At 39.6% G+C, this 21,977-nt stretch overlaps 1 protein-coding gene across 2 annotated transcripts in view; it reads right to left on the reverse strand.

The window, feature by feature from the left end:
• Nucleotides 1-17,941, reverse strand: part of dock4b (dedicator of cytokinesis 4b) — a 111,523-nt gene extending 93,582 nt beyond the window's left edge. For both annotated transcript variants that reach the window (XM_053650738.1, XM_053650739.1), the window contains exon 1: nt 17,690-17,941. In XM_053650738.1, the coding sequence (XP_053506713.1) occupies nt 17,690-17,726 (37 nt within the window). In that variant the 5' untranslated portion in view covers nt 17,727-17,941. The remainder of the gene's footprint in view (nt 1-17,689) is intronic.
• Nucleotides 17,942-21,977: the final 4,036 nt, after the last annotated feature.

Genomic DNA, 21,977 nt, shown 5'->3' on the forward strand with positions numbered 1-21,977 from the left:
TTGCCTGTTAAAGCTTGACACAATTGTTCAAACAAAAAAAATATTTTTTCCCCCCTATATTTACAAAGCCTGGGGAACCACAGCTATAAGTGGTTTTCTTTCAAGTCAATATTCTGTTAGCTGCCGAATGTAATCTTTGTGAAATATTACTTTATTTTAACCTTTAAAAAAAAAAAGAAATCACTGACCCCACCTTTAATCCATCACAGCTGGAAACTCTAGAAAAGAACACAGAATTAATACAAAGGGACAATGTCTTAAATAAAATTATATAGCTGTTTTATTTGGAGAAGAACGGCTTATTATGACTTCAGCTTTTTTGGAATCCTACAAACTGCAGAAAGAAGACCACAGTCATCCAGGCAGGCTGTCCAAGATGAGTCCATGTCCAGAGTGTTTTTTTTCCCCTCCAGCCACAGAGAATAAAACCACAGCAGCATTGTGAATGTGCTTGTCATTTTTTCCTTGTATGTGCACTGGGCAGCAGCGAGAGCGTAAGCCACTGGCATACCAGGGTCGCCCTCAACATCTGCTTCAGCTTAAAAAGAGTCAATAAACTCCCATCCATCCAACTGCCACAAATCTGAAACACAGCCTTGGCTAACGTGGAGCGCCATGTATCCAGCCGAACACAGCAAACAAATCACTCTGTTTCAGAATCAGGTGTACATAAGACTCAATCAGATGTACATCCTTCATCGAACATACAGCTTTGCTTGTAAGAAGAGAACACTTGGGTACATGAGTGGCAGTATAAGGTATAAAGGTGAGCAGGCACACGTGGTATAATGGTTTAAAATTCCACAGAGGCTAAGCGCTTCAGCTGTCTGCTTATCTCGCTGCGTTTCAAGGAGCCACACACAACCTGTGTGTTTTCATGAAGACGGAAAGATAGAGAGAGAGAGAGAGCGAGAGAGAGCTTTAAGACAGAGAGGCCCTATATGAGGCTGCACTGCGATCTGGAGGTCAATATTCCCCTCTTCTATGAACAAGTGCTTCAAAGCGCTTCATTATCTACTCCACTGTTAATGAGACACATGTATGCTTATAGCTTAACCACAGCCACAAGCTTATTATGCTGTCTTCACTAGAGTACTTCAGCACTTAGTGCACTTCGCAGAGCAGGTCCTTCTAATCAGTCTATTAACGCGTGATTAAATTGACAGGCAGTCCAGAAAGCGCCTTGATTTTACTTGCTTTGGAAACAGCTGCCCGTGACACTGTTAGGCTAAACTTGGCTAATTTGTTCATGCTGAGCTCAGTATGAGCAAAAATCGACCGGGTGAAGCCAGCTAATGCCCCAGTTTCCACGTTAAAGTGGGTCAAAAGCGATCATTTACACCCTCTATAAATAGCTAGAATAAACCAAACCTGAGAAAAATACGCTAAAATTGTTCCAAAGTACAATCAGACAGCTATGAGTGAGAAAACATCCAGGATGCATGCTGTGAATATGGATTTCTTTTGCATCCTCTAGTTTGCAGCATCAACAAAATGGTAAAACAGACTCATCCATGCAAACGTCCCATCTTTACACATCCCCAGAGGCCAGGAAAATAGGAGCTTTAAATGAGGTGCGACTGCAAGCATTCAAAAATGAAGGGGAGGGAAAAAACAGCAGGAGCTTGCACAGAAATCTCTAGAAGAGTGTTAAGAGTTAGACTGCATCCCTGGCAGACAGGTTTCTATGTTGTCCTGTAAAACATTAGCGATTTCACACCAACTGCCCTGGCATATTTGTTTTTATGGCATGGTGTGTAGAGTTTATGTTCTGTTGGCTTCTCTTTTAAACTTTCCAGTAGTCGGTACTGCTGTATTCTTGCGTCTACTTGCATATTACGACTTTAGGTGATACTTGTCTAGGTATAGTGATAAACGCCCAGGTTTATTTTGTCCTACTCCTATATATTAATTCATTCTGAGAATACAACATGCCTTATTTTCAGCTTAGAGGTGACATGAATGCAGCACGGGGTCAGGAAGCAAGCAGAGAGGAGGGGGAGGTGGCATACAGCAGTACCAACACTAACCAATCAAGCCAAGCCCCAGTTCCCTTTTAATACTTGTATCTTAATTACACAAAGTGAGTTATTGCTAGCTAGTAACTAGGTATTACAAATAATCTGATAAACTGTGCTGCAGTAACAGTTTGCTTGTACACTGTGCAGCTCCAGTCAGTCAGTCATATTCAGCTCTACAAATCTGTGCACAGCAGATTACAGTCCACTTGAACACAGTATTATTGTTTAAAAACATTAACATAGACTACTTAAACAAAGAGAAATAATTAAGTACAAATACTTGTCAATTCAGAATAAACCTCTTTAATATAGTCCCACGGCACATTTTCAAATGGTAAAATGGGGCAGAAAAATATCATTCAAAGCAATAGCAATTTCTTCCTGCCAATGATGTATAGCAACTCTTTGAATGCTTTTTAGCCTTAGATTTTTATAACGGAGATTCACTTGAATGATTCATGAGGAGAGAGCTATGGGAGTTATTTTTCTTATATTTACAATTTGTTCAGTTAATATCTAGGTATGAGGCCTTTATCATTTCTGCTTGCACTGGTGCTTATATAGCTCCATCTCTCCTCTGTGGTCAATGTGCTAGATAGACCTTACTGAATCCAGTCAGGGAATGCTTATTGAACTGTCATATGTTCTGGAATTGCATGGAACACCATATGTCTGATGAAATTGAATGAAGCTGGAGCACTGTAATTTAACACTGAAATGCACAGCATAAATAAATGTCCTAGTACAAAAAATGATTGGAATAATAGGAAGTTCCATATATTTACAGGAAGTGCCATACATTTACAGAATAAAGTAACGTTATTGTGTTCAGATGAGTGAATGTGTGTGTTACTGCAGAACATTCATCCTCTTACCAGTTAACACTTAGTTTGTGCTTTTGTTTTTCTTTTATAGCATTTGCATATAGTGATTTAACTTCTGCTTTAAAGCTTGTGGACAATCAGTTTATATTATGAAAAGAAATAAACATGTTAATATTGTATATATATACACAATATATATATATATATATATATATATATATATATATATATATATATATATACACAATATATATATATATATATATTGTGTGTATATATATATATATATAAAGTCTTTGCACAATCTATAGCATAGCTCACATGGTTCCATTTAATACCTTTTTCAAAGCTTTCAAGCTGCACAATGTTTGAAGGACAACTTTCAAGCAGGATGTGAAAGAACATGTTTTTTTTCTGAAAAACATTCTTATAAATTGAATAAAAATTTTATTACTGAATAAAAATTGGCCTTTTAATCCAACTAATCGATTAATTAATTATCAAAATAATCGTTAGTTGCAGCCCTAGTCTGCAGTGTTTATTTCTGAGCAAGTAACACATGGCATGTTGTTCAGGTACATCTGAAGCTTCCACTGCTTTGTGGCAATGTCTATTGCCTATCTAATATCAAATAAAATTACAATTCTACTTTACATGCATGAAAATAAAAGTTAGTGAAATATTCCTTCCATGAGAAGAACACCTTCATGACTCAGGAAAGTACTGGTAGATAAAATTAGACCCAAGAGAATAGACTAGGAATGTCACGAGAACCGATACTTCGATACCAACATTCTTAAAACGTGACAGTACTTGTTTTTCTGCACTATCGTTGGAACCGGTTCTAATGGAGGTACCGAGGTTGCAATTCTTCCGGACCTGATGGGGGCAGCAAGTACGCGCTAGTGTTTTAGTCGGTCCACAAGTGGTGAAGAAGAAGAAGAACGCCTACAAGCACACTGGAAAAACTACAGAAGATTAGCTTAGCTTAGCTTAACAAGTTTAGCTCCGCCCCGATTAGTTGAGAGGAAAAGAGAGGAAAGCTAGTATCAGTTTTTGGTGTGCAACCGATGCCATCGTTCATTTCAAACAAAGCGAGGAAACACCTGGAATTTGACGAAGCACCTGAAAGACGGTCCTATATTATATTTGTTTGAGACAGCTGGCATTGTTGCCGTGAAACCAGCTAATGTTATACTCCATGTAATGTTAGCGATAGCCAGTTATTTGTTAACGATGCAAACACATCGCGATGTTATAAACTAACTCCTAATGAGCCACCATGCATCGCCATTCAGCTCGTGTCCTGTCAGCAAACTGTAGCCTAATGTCACTAATAATTATTCACATGCTCATGATTTTAATAAATCTTTATGGCCTGCCACCATATCAGTCTTTAAACTAATGCTTGTATTCAGAGTATAACGGGTGCGCGCGTCTGTGTGTGCGTCTGTGTCCCCTCCAGGAGAGTTTTTAATTTAATTTTTTTAATTTTATTTTTATACACACCGTGGTATCGACTTTGGTATGGAGTACTTTTGGTGGTATCGGTACTGACTACTAGATTTTTGGTATCGGGACATCCCTAGAATAGACATATGAAAACTCTCATGGTCCTCTTTCCCCAATATAATCCTGTTTTCTCTCAGGGGCACTGTTCGAGTTATACTGAGAATTGAAGGACAGATTTGCCATGAAAGACTGGTAATGCCATGAAAGACTGGTAGGTCCCAAATTATTTAGGATGATCTGAAGAATGTTACTTCTTTTATATTAGTGCCACTTGGTACTATTTGAAGACTGTGTCGTTGTTGAGGACACATGTGTGTGATGCAGTGTGTCCTATTTGCACTTCAGTATTTTTAGCCTTGCCACTCACTATGCTAACCAGGCTACACAGACAGGCTGATCATACTGCCTTGTCTGTGCTGACCTCAAAAACACACAACTGCCTTTACATACAGCAATCAGTCATGTTCTAAACAGCGTCCAACCTTTTATGCTTAATGAATTTGCCCTCTAATAGTTGAGTAGGGCTATTATTAGAAAAAGGGGTATCTATGGATGCACTGATCCAACACAGTGTAGCAGTATTGGGGCTGGTAGTGTCCTGAAATGGTGGCTCAGTCCTGGGTGGAATTTAATGCTGGCTACATTATATTTGATCCTGTGAATGTGTGTGGTTTTGATTGACATGACAGAGCTTGTTTTAGATACAAATTAAAGCTGGCTCCCCTTGCTCCCTTGATATTTTGCATAAATTTGCAGCAGGAACTTTGCAGAGAGTTGTCCAGGTTACTAAGGCACTGTTACTCCGACGGCTTCGTTCACCCAAGCATGGAGAATACGGACTCTGAGATAAACAACTAATGTAAAACATTGTGTATTGCATACAGAACACATGGCATTTCTGAAGTTCTACAGCTCTGCCCTTTGGCCCATTTTGCTCAGTTATGGCTCAATTTAGTAGCTCACTTCTAAAGAAAAATGCTGCTCGCAACCCATAATACACAGTTTATTTGGTTCAATTCCTGCAGTTGGCTCAAATCAAACTCAAATTACTTTCGCTTTCTTTGCAATCAAGCCATGCTAAAGTACGCTTGGAACCTGATTATTCTGGTACCTCAAGTGAGACTGCTATGTAATCCTATCAGTGTTACTGAACAACGACAAGAGGTAAAACAGATCAGGGTTTCTTTCAAAAAACTAACCAGTGCATATATGGAAGCACCCTAAGAGGACATTAAGATAGGTATCAGGTTTCAACCGACATTAATATTGCACTGAAATTGATACTCTAGGGTACCCCTAGGGATTTCAATAGGAGAAGTGTGATGATGGAGCCGAGCTATGTTTTGAAATCCAATACATTGCACTGGTTTCCCATCAAAGCAAGATGTTTCAACACCCCATGTTTCTCTATTTTTATCCTTAGACGACCTTGAGGATGCAAACTTGTTCCAAACTAAGTACAGCAGGAAGCAGACAGCTCATTGCCAATGTTACTGCCCTGGCCTGAAATGTGTCAATTCTTCCAAAGACTGGTGAGTAAAGTAGATTTGGGTCAGTGCTATTTTTATCATGAGAACTCAGCACACAATGCAAGTGGCTGTGTTGTTATGCTGCAGTTTGCACTACATTAGACGTTGGGCGTGGTGAGGAGAGAATGGGCTGCAATAACTCACTGTACCAGAGACATCCCTGTGGGGACAGAACAGACTTACACAGCCGTTCATCCACACTAAAGAGATACATTACAGCTCCTGATGCTGAGTGGCACTTCGTTTAAGGGCCAGCATGTGCCCTGGGGAAGCCAAAGAAAAGGGAAAAGGTGGAAAAAAGAAACAGGGTCTGGCAAAAAGGTTGCTGTCAGACAACATAGAAATAAAGACAAATGCAAACCAGATTGACACACATGCCTCCATTTGCCCTGGCATGAATCACTGCTATATGACAAATTTCTGTGATAAGTAGCAGCACAGGACAAACCTGTTCCAGGAAACTAAATCTGCTACGCTAGTGTATTGTAATGTGATGAAAGGTTCCAATCAGAGACACAAATCAAAGCACCCAGCATTAGTGTAATGCAGGAAGTAGTATTTTTTTAAAAAAATCAGAGTATTGTAATTAAACAACCCAATACCAGTGAAGGATGGGAGTAAATATGATGCTGAAACTGCTTCATGTGCAGTCTCTCTCATGCTGTAGACTTATATATATATATATATATATATATATATATATATATATATATATATATATATATATTAAATTGTACTTGTAAAAGTAGTTTTAAATGGGGATTTAATTTGTGATCTATATTGAGTAAATATAAAAAGACTGATACCATTACTGAAAGTAATACCATGTAACATTAAGCTGTTTTTCAGATCCATTTATTTCTGTGGCTGAATCTCAAAATGGTAGAGCACAACATAGAGTGTGCCTTTGGTAGAGCATGTAATTAGTGAACAAGAAGTCCTTTGGGATTCTGCAAAACCATTTGTTGGCAGGGCAAAAAAAAAAAAATCCCCAGTGTGAATATGCATTGATGACCGTGCATGGTTGACCAATCCCAACCACTCCCGCAGAAATTTAAACTAATCCTGCGACTCCCGCAAAATATCTGACCAATCCCACCCTGAAACTTTGACCAATCCCACCCAGTCCTGCAGAAATTTTGACAGATCCCACCCACTCTCAGAAAGCTTGACCAATCCCACCCACTCTCAGAAAGCTTGACCAATCCCACCCACTCTCAGAAAGCTTGACCAATCCCACCCACTCTCAAAGCTTGACCAATCCCACCCACTCTCAGAAAGCTTGACCAATCCCACCCACTCTCAGAAAGCTTGACCAATCCCACCCACTCTCAAAGCTTGACCAATCCCACCCACTCTCAGAAAGCTTGACCAATCCCACCCACTCTCAGAAAGCTTGACCAATCCCACCCACTCTCAGAAAGCCTGACCAATCCCACCCATTCTTACAGAAAGTTTGAGCAATCCCACTGAGTCCATCAGAAATTTTAACCAATTGCACCCACTCCTATAGAAAGCTTGACCAATTCCATTCACTCCCACAAAAAGCTTGTCTAATCCTGCTCACTCATGCAGTTTTGGTTAGTGCCTGCCCACAATACAACAGATTAATAATTTAGACCATTGTCCCTGGCAAATAGAAAGCATATCTTGAAGATGCTTCTTTGTGAATGAAAGTGTCTTTTCTTAGTTCCATGCGCTTCATATCTGATGCACAGTCCAACCTGCATGAGAGTAAAAATCACCCACTCCTGTGACTCCCAATGCACACCTCTAAACAAAAGTTCTGTCTTTACTGCTGCTAGACTATCTAACAAAATAGCACTCTTTAACTAAAGACGTTGCCGTTTTTGTTGTTATACATATGTATTATAAATAATCTGCAAAATAAGCCATTTTTACAGTTAACAAAACTTTGCCCAGTGTTTCCTAAAAACTAACTACATTGGAAACCGCTCCATTGTGTTTAATGTTTAATTCTTTACAAGTTCCTAAATTTAAAAGTGAACAAAGTGACCAAGATGGGCAGCTTGCACATCTGGAAAGGCACCATCAATGCTGAAAGGTATATACAGGTTTTAGAGCAACATACGCTTCCATTCAGATTCCATCCCATCTTTACTTCTGAGAGACTCTGCCTCTCTAAGATACTCTTTTTATACCCAATCATGTTACTGACCTGTTGCCAATTAACCTAATTAGTTGCAAAATATTCCTCCAGCTGTTTCTTTTTAGTAATCCTTACTTTTCCAGCCTTCTGTTGCCCCAGTCCCAACTTTTTTTGACATGTATTGCAAATTCAAAATTACCTTATTATTTTTCTTAAAATTGTACATTTACTCAGTTTTTGATGTTTTCTATCTTCTATTGTGAATAACATATGGGTTTGACATTTGCGAATCATTGTATTCTGGGTTGTTGTTTTTTTTTTTTACATTTTACAAAGCATCCCAACATTTTTGGAATTGGGGTTGTAGTTTCAGTGCAGTGAACTTGACAGCAGCAGCCAAGCAAGGCTGAGTGAATGTGAAATTCCACACCTGGCAGGTAAGCTTCTCTGAGTTCGCTGCCATCATGCGAAACGATGAGGGGATCTAAGGACATCTAAAGAGATGTATGTGTGTGTGTGTGTGTCTGTCTGGAGAAAAATTCAGACAAAGATATAAAAGACTTCCTGTCTACACTTCAATCTCCCACGCGTTGGACGCATGCCCATCCTCACTGCTCCTGAACGAGTGAAACACTGTGTGACAGAGGACTTCACACAGGCAGAAGCTCTTAATGTGGGGCCTGTGATTATACACAATTTAGCCAGAATGCTCAGTGTTCTTCATCACAGACGTAAACCAGAAACATGACAAGTCAACAAAACAAGCCCCCTGAAGTCTATGTTCATGGCAGAGCTGCAGAACAGCAAGATTTCTGCCCACAACGCTGCATGTTTCGTAAAAACAAGCAGCCTGATATTAGGATAATTATAACTTCTGTCAGAAAATAAAACCATAATGTGCAAAGATCTCAGTTGTTCACGTTTGGATATATACTTTTATCTTTAGGGCACCTACATGCTGCTTGTGATAGCAGATCTGGGACGTCTGGCGTTATCATCATCATACACAGTTTTGGTTTGTGTGAAGGAAGACAACGTACAGACTTGATATTACAGAGGAGGAAGACTGGAGGGCTCTGGGGAAATTGGAAAGAAGGAGACGGCGAAGGAGACGGCGAAGAAGAAAAACAGGGTGACTAAAAAAATGTATGAGAAAAGAAACAGGAGTAGGTTTATGCAATGCTGATTTTTCCATGCTCATGGTTTAAAAAGTCATGATAAAGGATTCAATCACCAAAATGCAATAACCTAAAAAAGACAAGGACACAATGCATTTCCACCACTTCAGGTTTAAGGAACGTATGGAAGGTAAAATGGCGTACATGGCGCACTTATATAGCGCTTTTATATAAAGCGCTTTACACGGTGTCTCATTCACCCATTCACACACACACACACTCACATACCAATGGTAGCAGAGCTGCCATGCAAGGTGCTAACTTGCCATCAGGAGCAACTTGGGGTTCAGTGTCTTGCCCAAGGACACTTCGGCATGTGGAGTCATGTGGGCCAGGAATCGAACCGCCATTAGTGGACAACCCACTCTACCACCTGAGCCACAGCTGCCAATGGAAGGGTGTTGCTTGCTGGCAGCAGCAATCACAAAAATAAATAAATAGATAAATAAAGCTGAATGGTAGATTTCTAAGTGATTCTGCAGTAATGAGCAGTAAACTGTTTTTAAAAAAAAAAAATTAATAAAAGTACATTGTTGATACAATGCTTTTACAAACTGGATGTCTAATGTCCAAATGACATTTTACACTGTTGATCTGCAGCTGAAAGTGCTCTTTGAGCATTTAAATTATTATCACCATTAACACTGTTTGTAGTGTTCCAAATGGCAGTTCATTGCAGGCCAATAGGTCAAAATTTTCACCCTCGTTTCTCTCAAGGCCGAAAACCTAAAGAGGCATTGTTGAGAATTTTGGGGTGAAAATGGTCCATAATTAATATAATTAACTGATGTTAAGTGAATACTTGTCTAATTTTAGCCAAGTCGAACATACACTGATGCATTGTATTTCACATTAATGAACTCAAACCATTCTGCATTTACCCTGACCGAAAGCAAGGGAGCCGCCGAAATCTAGTCGAGGTCCTGTGAGATGGGGGAAGGGGGTGGAGCTTTCAGGCGGTGTCAGTTCAAAAACTCATGCGCAAATCTTTACACATTCATATGCCGAGTGGCTCATCTCCCATTAGAGAAAAAGGGAAGGAAAAAGACTGCTCGTTTAGCATATTTTTAGTGATAACTCATACTAGAATACTCATGTTAAACTGCATCACACCTACACAAAATGCATAAAGGTAGGCAGATTTGGTAATAGAGTAAAATCAGAGTAAACGTCATTGGATATCATGGCAGTGTAATATCACGTAGGGACAATTAAACTTATATTGCACAAGCTTAGACCGGAGGCAGAAAAGCAGAAACACTGCTCAAAGAATGTCAAAGGAAAGAAGACAAAGAATGGGGAAAGAATAAGAGGAAGGAAAAGACAGGACAGAATGTATTCTCCTCCCCCCTCACCAATTCTCAGACTCAAAGGACTCAGAAGTGGAAGGGCAGATGCGGGGGGGGGGCGTCCCAGCCTGAACACAGCCCTGAACACTACCCCCCGTCTGGTAGCGCGAAAAAATAAAAATAATATTTTTATTTCCTTTTTTAGTAATGATAATTTAATACTTAGGGCTGTATGATGGCTCTCTTTGTTCAATCACTCATTGCACAATTTTTTGGCTCAATACTGAAATCATGCGACAACTAATTTTTAGTTCTACAGCATGTTAGAATTTCAGCAGAAATTAGCCTTTTGTTTCACTTTTACATTACAAGCCTGCGTTTCTTCAAATGTATAAAACTTTCAATTGAAATGAAACTCCCCAGTTACACTGAGTGCAACCTTCAGATGCTAAAAAAAATGCTACAACAAACAAATATATTGGATATATTGACACAGACAGGCCACCAAAATATGTAACCAAACAGAATATATATGAATATATAAATAATTGAATTTAATGCACCAGACACACTAAAAATTATTTCATCAGCCAACCAGCTAAATAAATCTAATTTTTTATTATTATTCACTGAGCAATTTTTTTACAATACAACTGCAAAATATTACAATTCCCATTTTATTTGCAATAATTTTATTCTTGGTGAAATTAGGTTTTTAATAGATGGCAAATATGTATCCTTATTAGCCTCATGTTAAATATAGTTTGTTTATTGATTTTTAATGCTGGTCAGTGCGGTAAACAATACAAGATGTACAATTTACAAAACTATATACAGTCCCCTCCAAAACTATTGGAACAGCAAGGCCAATTCAGTTGTTTGTGTTATACACCAAACACATTGGTGTTTGAGATCAGAAGTTGTTTATGAGACAAAAGTTTAGGATTTCAGCTTTTATTTCCTGGTATTTACATCTAGATGTGTTAAACTACTTTAAGAATACCGTAGAGCCTTTTGTATCACAACCAATTGTAGGAGGGCAAAAGTATAAGAACAGATAAGTCTTGAAGTGAATTAAAGTAAATGACAAATTTTGGTTGCTTTCCCAAGCATTTATTGCAGCTTGTTTCAGTTGTTGTTTGTTTAGAGGGGTTTCTCCCTTCAGTCTCCTCTTCAGGAGGTAAAATGCTGCTCAATATGGTTAAGGTCTGGTGATTGACTTGGCCTGTCTAAAACCTTCCACTTTTCCCTCCTGATAAAGTCCATTGTTGAGTTGGCAGTTTGTTTTGGATCAGTGTCTTACTGCATGATAAAGTTCCTCCAGATTAATCTGGATGAATTTCTCTGTAAAATGGCAGACAGAATGTTTCTGTAGGCGTCTGAATTCATTCTACTGCTATCATCAATAAAGATCACTGAGACTGTTACAGAAGCAGCCATACAAGCCCAAGCCATGACACTACCTCCACCATGTTTCACAGATGAGCTTGTGTGTTTTGGATCATGAGCAGATCCTTTCTTTCTCTACAATTTGGCCTTTCCATCACTTTGGTAGAAGTTTATCTTGGTTCCAGAACTTTTGTGGCTCATCTCTGTATTTCTTTGTGAATTCCAATCTGGATTTCTGATTCTTACTGCTGATTCGTGGTTTGCATCTTGTGGTATGGCCTCTACAATTCTGCTCTCAAAGTCTTCTTTGAATGGTGGATTGCAAAACCTTTACCCTTGTCTATTGTGATCTGGCTGTGACTTATATCATGTCGAACCAAGATGGTTGCTCCACCAGAGTAACGATTTATGTTTGGGTCTTAAACTTTTTCAGAGACATAGGGCTGTCTGGTGTTATGTGTGTTTCTTGGAGACAAAAAGCAAGAGGGTTGGGTATCATGGCTACTCACTGAAGCACTTCAAAATCTGCCTTGACACCTCGACAGTTCCACTGAATGATAGTTATCTATCATGTCAGTAGGATCAGTACCCAGCCTCTACTCTTACTCTTAGGAATGGGGCTCCAACTGTGGAGAGTTATGGCCTAGTGCAAGATGGTATACTCTTGCAAGAAAAACAGAGGGTTCAACTTGATCAACTGACCCTAAGCCACCACCTGCAGAGAAATGAAACATACAGCTGATTTAATTGCCAGTATCTAGCGAGGGCATGTCATGATTAGCCGCTTGGTTGGATCGGGCCCTTCCAACTGCCCGTCTATATGAAGTTGGAGCCAAAACACTGTGTTGGACCTGGGGAAGCCACAGCTAACCACGTTCCTCAAATGTCAGGATCTCTTCCTCCACAGACACTGGTCCCAACTTATGGCCAAAAAGTTGCCAAAAAAGTTGACCCCCCCCAAAAAAAACACTATTGTGTTTCATTAATGACATGGAGAAAACGTACAACACTGAAAAGTAAAGCCTTCATTGAATTGCTCTTACATTGCTGGTTGATGCTGTAACATCAGCATTTTCAAAAAAAAATATACGATATCTTTCCATCCACACAAAGATGGCATAAAACATTTTCAAATGTCTCTGCCTTTGAAGACATTTTCAAAAAGCTGTGTTTAAAGTTTCTGAGCTTAGTATTTTTCAGATCAGAATCTGTATATTAACACGACAGTCACAAAAAAAAAACTGCACTGCACCTAATTACACACGATCATTGATCTGCCAGACTTTTAAGGTCACAAGGGGTCACAGGGTCAGGTCACTGCAGCCAGATTAGGATTTATAAAGAAAATTCAGGGACAATAAAATGGTTTCAAGTCTGCAGGGAAATGACATAAAGCACTTCCCTGCTGTGTTCAGAGTGAGTCAGCCGTTCTGTTAGTCTTGATTAAATACGAACACTAGTCTGTGAGCCTGATTTGTCAACGTGATCCTGCTTTAGTCACCGTGGTCACACTGAGCTGTGGGTGACAGATTATCACCCTCTGCCCAGCCACACACAGGGACAGGAGCAATAGAAAACACAGCTACCACAACAACTTCTTTCCCTACAACATGTGGCTGCGTGTAATTGATGTTCTTCAAACAAAAAAAACAGCACATGGGGGTCTAACAAAACAGCATTTTGCTTAGACGTTAGATATATTTGGGTATATTTTCTTTGTATCCCTGTCAGTTTACAGCAGTATATTTTTTCCATGTTGAAGCAGTGACAACCTACTTACAGTTGTGCCCAAAAGTTTACATATCCCTTGTAGAATCTACAAAATCTTAATACTTTCAACAAAATAAGAGGGATCATAAAAATCCCGTTTTCCAGTTATAGTACAGGTAAATGTGTTGAAATTCTGGCCTGTTGTGGCACATACACTAAAGATACAGTAAATAGACATTAGGTTGAAAAACGCACAAGTATTTCTTTAACACTGGGATTAATGCTTAATCGTCAGCTAGTGACATTCAGTTAACGCTCAAAAGAACTTGACTTGCCTTCCAAATTTATTTTTACAATCTGTAAATTTACACATCATGATGTGTAAACCTCCATTTCCTGATTTTAGCAGGGAAGCAATTAATAACATGGGGGAATGGAACAATGCACTGACAAGCTGCAAAAGCATTCCTGCCTAAATCCTGCCTATCAAATATCACACACATGCAACATGAAACTAGTACTATTTGTTCTACATGTTCAGTATTGCAAGTGTGTGTGTGTGTGTGTGTGTGTGTGTGTGTGTGTGAGATGCTATTCATATCAAAAGGACTACATGAGAAGAGAAAGCAGCTCCCCAGGCAGCAGACTGAATCAGGCTATCGACTCCCGAAACAGCTTCGCCTCTAAATATGTGGTTCAGCTCAGCAGATGAAGAGACAATTACATTCGGGGAGGTGTTTGTTTGGGCCCACCTCCTCTGACCTCAGGACTCCAGTCATTACAGCATGCGATGTGTAATGAAGGAATGGTCCAGAGCACTGCCAAACAACCTGCTAATCCCACAGGGCATCGTGCAGGGTGGCTGCTTATACAACGAGCGCAAATTACACGCTGCCAACCCTCTCGCTGCCCTCCCCAGGAGGCGGGGATGGAAATCGACAGCAGTCTGAGGGGGAACAAAATTACCTAAAATCTCCGGTTTGTCATGAATATTCAGGACCTCTTTATTCAAACCCTTTTCCTGCCAGAGTTTCCTTCAGTTTTGAAACATTTGCATAGCTTCACACAACACTGAATCGACCCAGAGAAACTAAAGTTCATTTGAATTTTTGAATTCTTAAAGAGCTATCGGAAACTAAACACACACAAGAATCACTGATGCGTCCCAAGGAGTAATTGTGGCACTAAATTATGATGAGCTATAACATGCTTGGCTGACTGTAATATCACACCTAATGAGGGACATTTTTTTTTTTCGCTTAGAAATCAAGCAATAAAAGCTGTGGACAAACACCTCTAGCTACTGACACGTCTCACGCTCTGTCTATTCTGAGCTATTTCCAGCTCATACAGTCTTGTGAAGATGAAGAAGAAGGAAAATGTTAAAACACTTCCCCGAAGCATATGAGTATTTCCAGCTGTCCAATCGCAGCATGACATTCCTTCACCTTTGCCCAAGTCTAGTTCACCTAGACCAGCGGTTCTCAAAACAGGTTCCATCCATTTTTTTTCTTTTCTGTTACAGTTTTGTAAATCACATCCCACCATAATCCCAGTTATAACTATTATTGAATTCATATAGCCTCATTTAACTGCTCACTTGAATCAGATGCCTTTAATCCAGATCTCAACAACTTGAAAACAAGTAGGACTGTAAACCATGACCTATGGGACCTAATGTGTTATGCTGGGGGGGGGGGGGGGGGGGGGGGGATTAAATAAATAAATAAAACCTGTATTGGGGATGTTTTGAGAACCCCTGATCTAGACAAGTGGACAAACTGACCATGGAAGTGGCACAAACTGAATATCTATATTCAATAAGGTACAGGTAGAGAGAGAGGTAGAGAGAGAGAAACCGACCCAATCTAGGGTTAATATTTGTGACAATTTAGTCAGTCTATTCATATTTTATCAATAGCTGGCGGTTGGCCCACTTCCGCATCTCACCCATGTGAACATCAAACACATCTCAAAATCTCAAATTAAACACTGGTATGTAAATCGCTGTCTTTGGTGAAATCTGAAACCAAGATCAAACACGCTTTAAGAACCCAGGCCCATTTAACTGAGATGAAACCAAACAGCGAAAACTGTACAGAACTCCTCTGTAAGATCGCAGTGGCGCAGGGGAAACTGCACAGTTTCTGTCTGAACAGCAGCAGCCACTTCCCCTAAAGATTAGCGGCATGTTGGATCAGGAGTGATGCAAAATGAGCAGAGATTTTTCTGTGGATGGACCGCTAACTAATCATGACACAGCGATTTAAGCAGAGTTTTGTTTGACTCGTGTAAAAACATCTATTATGAGTGACGTCCTGCTTTTATTTGCACAGTATAGGTAAATGTGTTGAATTTCACGCCTGTGGTAATTGCACATACACTAAAGATGCATTCTTTGTAACATGAGCCTGCTGGGATTAATATTTAATCGTCGACGACTGACGTTCAGTTAATATTCAAACGAATTTGACAGAAGTAATTTATATTTACGTTCCATTTTCAGTGTCACTATGTGTCAACTTCCATTTCCTGATTTTAGACTCGCGAAGTTTGAAAGCAAACAAACAATTATTAACAACGTGGCCACGCACGGTGCACTGATGAGCTGCGATTTAAAAACTGAGCTCTAAGAGCACAAAATGTGTAACTCCTACCTTAAATCCTTCCAAACTAATTTTACAAAAGCACATGGAACATGAAACTGGCACTATTGGTTTGGTGTGTGTGAAAACAATGCATAGCTGGTGTTAACCAGGAACAACCTGAACTCAACTCAAACTAATCATGCCATTTAATAAACCTCGAAGACATGTATGATTACTATCGAAAGCATAAAAATAACATCAAGGAAGCGATTTTATATAAAACAGAACCTACTCTGACTAACAGAGTTAAAATATCTAACTCTCCATCAGCCTAGAATCAATCAAGCATTAAAAAAAAAAAGATTTCACAGGAACGAGGAAAGAAAGCAGAAGAATTCGAGTTAAGATTTTCTTGTCAGTAAATCAGCTCTTGGGGGGGAAAAAACACTCTCAGAAATAAAGGTGCCAATGTGTACTCTTCTGTTTCTCTGGGGTGGTACTATTCAAGGGATCTCAGCTGTGTTGTGTATCTTTTACCTGGGATGGTGTATGTGGTGTATGTAATTGGCACAACACAAGCAAGAAGAAAAAAGTACAGTTTGGAACCTTTATTTCTGAGAGCAAAGAAAAGAGCAACTCCCCAAGAATGAATGAATGAATGAATGAATGAAACAGAGACAGATGTGACCATTTGACACAGAAGCATCACACTAACTAACTAGTTAGAAACCATGTGTGTGGGCATGTTTTTATATCTTGGTGGGGACCAAATGTCCCAGTAAGTATAGGAATATCTGACAGCTCTGACCTTGTAGGAACATCTGTTCTGTCCTACGAACAAAAACAAAACAAAAAAAGAGCCAAAATGTTTCCTTTTGGTTACAAGGGTTACACAGCATTAATGTCAATGGAAGGTCCTCATAAGGATAGTAAGGTGGGGGTGTGTGTGTGTGTTTTCTCCCACTGATTTTGGTTCAGTGTGCAGATTGAGGCACTTCAGCTCCAGGATGCTGCTAAAACAATGCTGTGTGAACAGCTGGGTTTTCTCCTCTCTGCTCACTCTCGCCGACTTAAAGCCGCTGTAAAACGGTGCTTCTTATAAATAAATAAATAAATAAATAAACAAATAAATAAATAAAGTGTGTGCGCCTGCTTTTAAACGGAAACATAACACCGTGACCACACGAACGAGGTATTCAATAGCCAACTGCTACACAATACACACGGTCTGTCACACGTAAATAAACAAACAAACGTCTTCCAAACACTTGGAGAAGGTGAAGGAAACGCCACAAACATTCCTGGAAAATAAACTGCACTCCAGGTGCTGCATTAATCAAAACAAAACCGGGATAAACACCGCACCAGCTGTGCGTTTGACTTGTTTTCCAGTGAGAGACATAAAATAGCGGCACATATTCACCAAACTCGCTCCTCTCCTCTCCTCTAATCTCCTCTCCTCTCTTTTCCTCTCCGGCTCCGACTCGAGCTCACGCGCACTTTACACTTCTGTCACGCAAAATCACGCGCAAAACTTACCCACTCCGAATTTCTCGTGTTCCGTCGGTATCCACATGTTTACGCTTTTTCGCCCATTGAAAGACCACACGAGGAGAATCGCACGGCGCTGAACATTGGTGCTAAATCACACGCTCACATTCTCCGGGCTCCTCGCGCTCCGCCGACACTCATTGTTCAGAGTGCCCGAGCAACCAAGTATACGGGCGCGCGAGAGCGACAGCGCTCGTACCAGCGTAGCGGCTGCGCCGCGCTGCATTCTGGGAGCTGTAGTGCAATGACGTCCTCACAAAGCGTCAGATGAAAAGTTGCACAGGTTGTGTAGTTTAGAAAAGAAAAAAAAACAGTGTGATTATAGCGTAATCGTCTTCGTCCAACTAAATGTCGATGAAACAAGGTATGAAAAGAGTCCACGCTCTGACGTGTACCACAGTGACGTGTGTAATGGGAAAATACCAATGGAAAATGCTAACATTATGAGTCTAATAATAAAAGCAGGGAATATGGCTGCCACATCTCACTAGGTAAATAAATATCTCATTGCTAAGCCATCTATATAAAGAATATACATACACAAACATGGGTCATTTATTTATGTTACAGTACAAAATGGTACAGATTCACGTCTCCTCTCAATGCTAAAATGGTCGCTGCTTTTATCCAAAGCACTTTACACTGTGTCTCATTCACCCATTCACACACACACCAATGGTAGCAGAGCTGCCATGCAAGGTGTTAGTTTGCCATCAAGAGCAACTTGGTGTTCAGTGTCTTGCCCAAGGACATTTCGGTATGTGGAGTCACGTGAGCCAGGAATCAAACCATCAACCCTACGATTAGTGGACAACCTGCTCTACCACCTGAGCCACAGTCACCGCTTGGTCACAGTATAAAGCACTGAGGTGACTGGGGCTGATTTTCCTCCAGTGGCGTTGGTGAGCTTCATTTAGAAGTGAACTTTGAAGTGGAATTTTTCAGCAGGATAATGATCCAAATGAGACCTCCTGCCTTTTGAAAGAAGACTTTCCAGGGCCCCTGACCTAAACCCTATAGAGCATCTATGGGATACAATGGGAGAAGAAATTAGCATATTATTGAAGCTCTAGTGTGGATGAGGTTTTGTCGAATCTTTCACCACAACTGTTACAGAAACCGTTTGATTCCATGCCCAGATGTTGAGACGTTCTGTGAAACAAAATGTTAAAACACTATAACTGTAATCTCTAATGAAGCCACTATCGAATGACGTTTTGTCTAATTTTGAACAGTATATCTATTTTTAAATAGATATTTTTAAACTTAATCAATTTTCTGGGAAATGTTTTTTTTTGCTTGAAAATTGTACCTTTCTTTAAAATAAATGGTACTTGGTTTGACATGCTGTTTTCTAATGCAGTCAAACTCATACATTTGTAAGCGTGGCTTAAGTGTCTAAATACTTTTTTTTTTGGCGCCACTGTATTTCCTGTCTATCTATCTTGGAATGTTGGCTAGCTGTAACAAGCAAAAGTTGTTAGCTAGCGATTTCTGTGCTAATATATATATATATATTTTTAAATCCAAAAAATCTCTGCCGAAGCGCAGAAAGAGAAAAGTTAAGAGGAAACCTACCAATATGAACCCAAATCAGTGTTAAGAGTTTTAGTTATGAGCGTCTGTTATGAAAGAATGCTTTGAGAATCAGCACTGTCAGACCCAGCATCAATCATTCTGAAATAGTTTCCTTGTGGGATCACCTGAAAGGCAATTGGAAATAAAAAGTAAGGAAGGAAAGGAGGCAGGAGGAAAGACCGACCAGCCCACCTGCCCTATGTGTTTGTTTGTTTGTTTGTTGTTGTTGGTGGTGTTGTTGTTTTTCACTCTGGCTCACCTGTTACAAGGTAGAATAGCCCTGGGGTACTGTATGGGGTCCAAGCACTGTGATTGAACCATTACCATAATACTATTAAAACAATGAGGTTTGATTTAGATATTATAAAATATTATGCAAAAAAACTGAATGTGCCATCCACCTAATGTATACATACAGTAAATGCTCACATGAAAAGAAGAGCCCTTTACCCTATGGACAAGCTGTATGGTTTCTGAGTGTGGTGTCTGAACATGGAAAATAAATAAGGTTCACCTTCTGGCATGCTGAAAGCACATATACAATACATGTGCAAGGGAATATACAGGACACTTGAAATGTATAAACTATAATATAAAGTGTAAAGTTATACACTGTATGATATCATAATGTATTATTCACACAGCAGTTCATATTCAGATCTTCTGATGAGATATAAAAGACAATGTCTCCTCATATGCGCAAAAAAACAACAACCTATCACTGAATCACGTCTTAATTAGTTGTATAATGACTGATAATGTCAGCATTAATAGATGCTCATAATACTCTTGTTTTCTGTCAGTCACCAAAAAAAACCCTCAGTAACAGTATGAATACTGTGTCGTTGTGTATGCTAGCTGTGAAGCGAACTCATATTGAGAATTGAGGTCATACTCATTATAATAGTGAATATACGTATTTTCTGTGCCTGTGTAATGATGCTTTGCTCTTTCAGTTGCCATTGGCAGATTAGAGTGCTTGTTTCGTAGCAGTTTAATCCCATACACACAAACAGCCAAACACACACAGAATGATGCCAGAGTAACCTCTATCAAATGCCCTACATGCATGAACGGGCATGCTGTCTGAGCAAAGAGCTTTGGGAATACAACTGCACACATCACAAAAGAATAAAGAAAGGGCAAAAGGAGGAGAAAGCCAGTCATAATGAAGCACTGCAAGAGCATCAGAGTGTGTGTTATGATATATTTATGCGCTCGTACTAAAATGATAGTTTCTATAGCTGCTTCACAGGGACTTATAAGGCAGATGCTCCACACAACCAACATCTCATAACAAACTGATTAAAATGTATTAATTTAACAAAAGAATAAGTATAATCATTGTTATGGTGAAAATTTCTGGAAGGAGTCTCCAGTGCCACCACTTCGTAATGGTCGGTAAGTCTTCAGGACATAAGACTTTGACCTTTCAGAGTTCAAGCTGTGTTTTATGTCGTATTAACTTCAAAAGAGAGAAATAAATACAAGATGCTGTTTAAGGAACAGCTATTTATAGCTCTTATAAAGTGATCCATGTGAAGAATAGCTGGTGCTGCATGTGGGGATGTGCTGAATAACAGACTCACTTGTTTTTCAGGACTAAACAGACAGCAAACAGCAGACAGTTTAGACAAAGAGATTTATAGTGTTCACAAGAAGCTTCCACATGATTTCCATAGGAGTTTTCTTATAAACAATATCTCTTGTTGTAATGCAATGCTGATATATTCCAGTATGTTTGCTGTCCATGCCAAGTGTCATTTGGGGGGGGCAAGTTATGGTTTAGTTAAGTGTTCATGGAAGAGGTGGGTTTTTAACCATTTTTTGAAGATAGTGACAGATTCTGATGTCCGGATTGAGGTTGGAAATTCATTCCACCATTGAGGGACAGTCAGTTTGAAGGTTCTGGAAAGGGACCTCATGCCTCGCTGAGTAGGCACTACCAGGTATCGGTCGTTAACTGATCGCAGGTTGCGTGAGGGAACATAGTCCTCAAGGAAAGTGTTGAGGTAAGGGTGTGCTGTTCCAGACAGCTTTGAGTTTGAATTTGCTTTGAATGAGCTTTGAATTTGATGCGGGCAGCTACAGGAAGCCAGTGGAGAGAGCTGAAGAGGGGTGTGACGTGGGTTCTTTAGAGCTGGTTGAAGACAAGGCGTGCTGCTGCATTCTGAATCATCTGAAGGGTTTTGATGGAACTGGCTGGGAGGCCCAAGAGTGCATTGCAATAGTCCAGTTTTGAGATAACAAGAGCCTGGATTAGTCTGAGGGAAATGTTGATATTCCTAATGTCTTGGGTTTTTTTAAAATTAAATTCCACACTCAGTCTGCTTTTAAATTCTCCATATGCAGGGGCAGATTTAGTGATTGGGGGCCATGCATAAGTTACAGTTCCTGTTCTAATGAATGGTACGAATAACTGGTAATGAAGGGATGAGCAGAATAACAAGGGGCAAACTACAAACAAGGTAAGTGAGCATTTCAAAAGCTTAATTATTGCCAGACTTGGGCAGTAACAGAAATACCTGTAACAGCATTATGTAATCAGGATACAAAAAACTGGAAACTGTAATCTGTTACAGTTCCATCAAAAAACAAAGTAATCAGATTACGGGTACATTTTGTAAAAAAAATGGGAATACTATCAGGATTAAAATTTGTTTTCATTTAAAAGCAAAGAAATGAATCTTTTGACATA

This window comes from Ictalurus furcatus, chromosome 19 (genome assembly GCF_023375685.1).
Source record: "Ictalurus furcatus strain D&B chromosome 19, Billie_1.0, whole genome shotgun sequence".
Taxonomy (NCBI): Eukaryota; Metazoa; Chordata; class Actinopteri; order Siluriformes; family Ictaluridae; genus Ictalurus; species Ictalurus furcatus.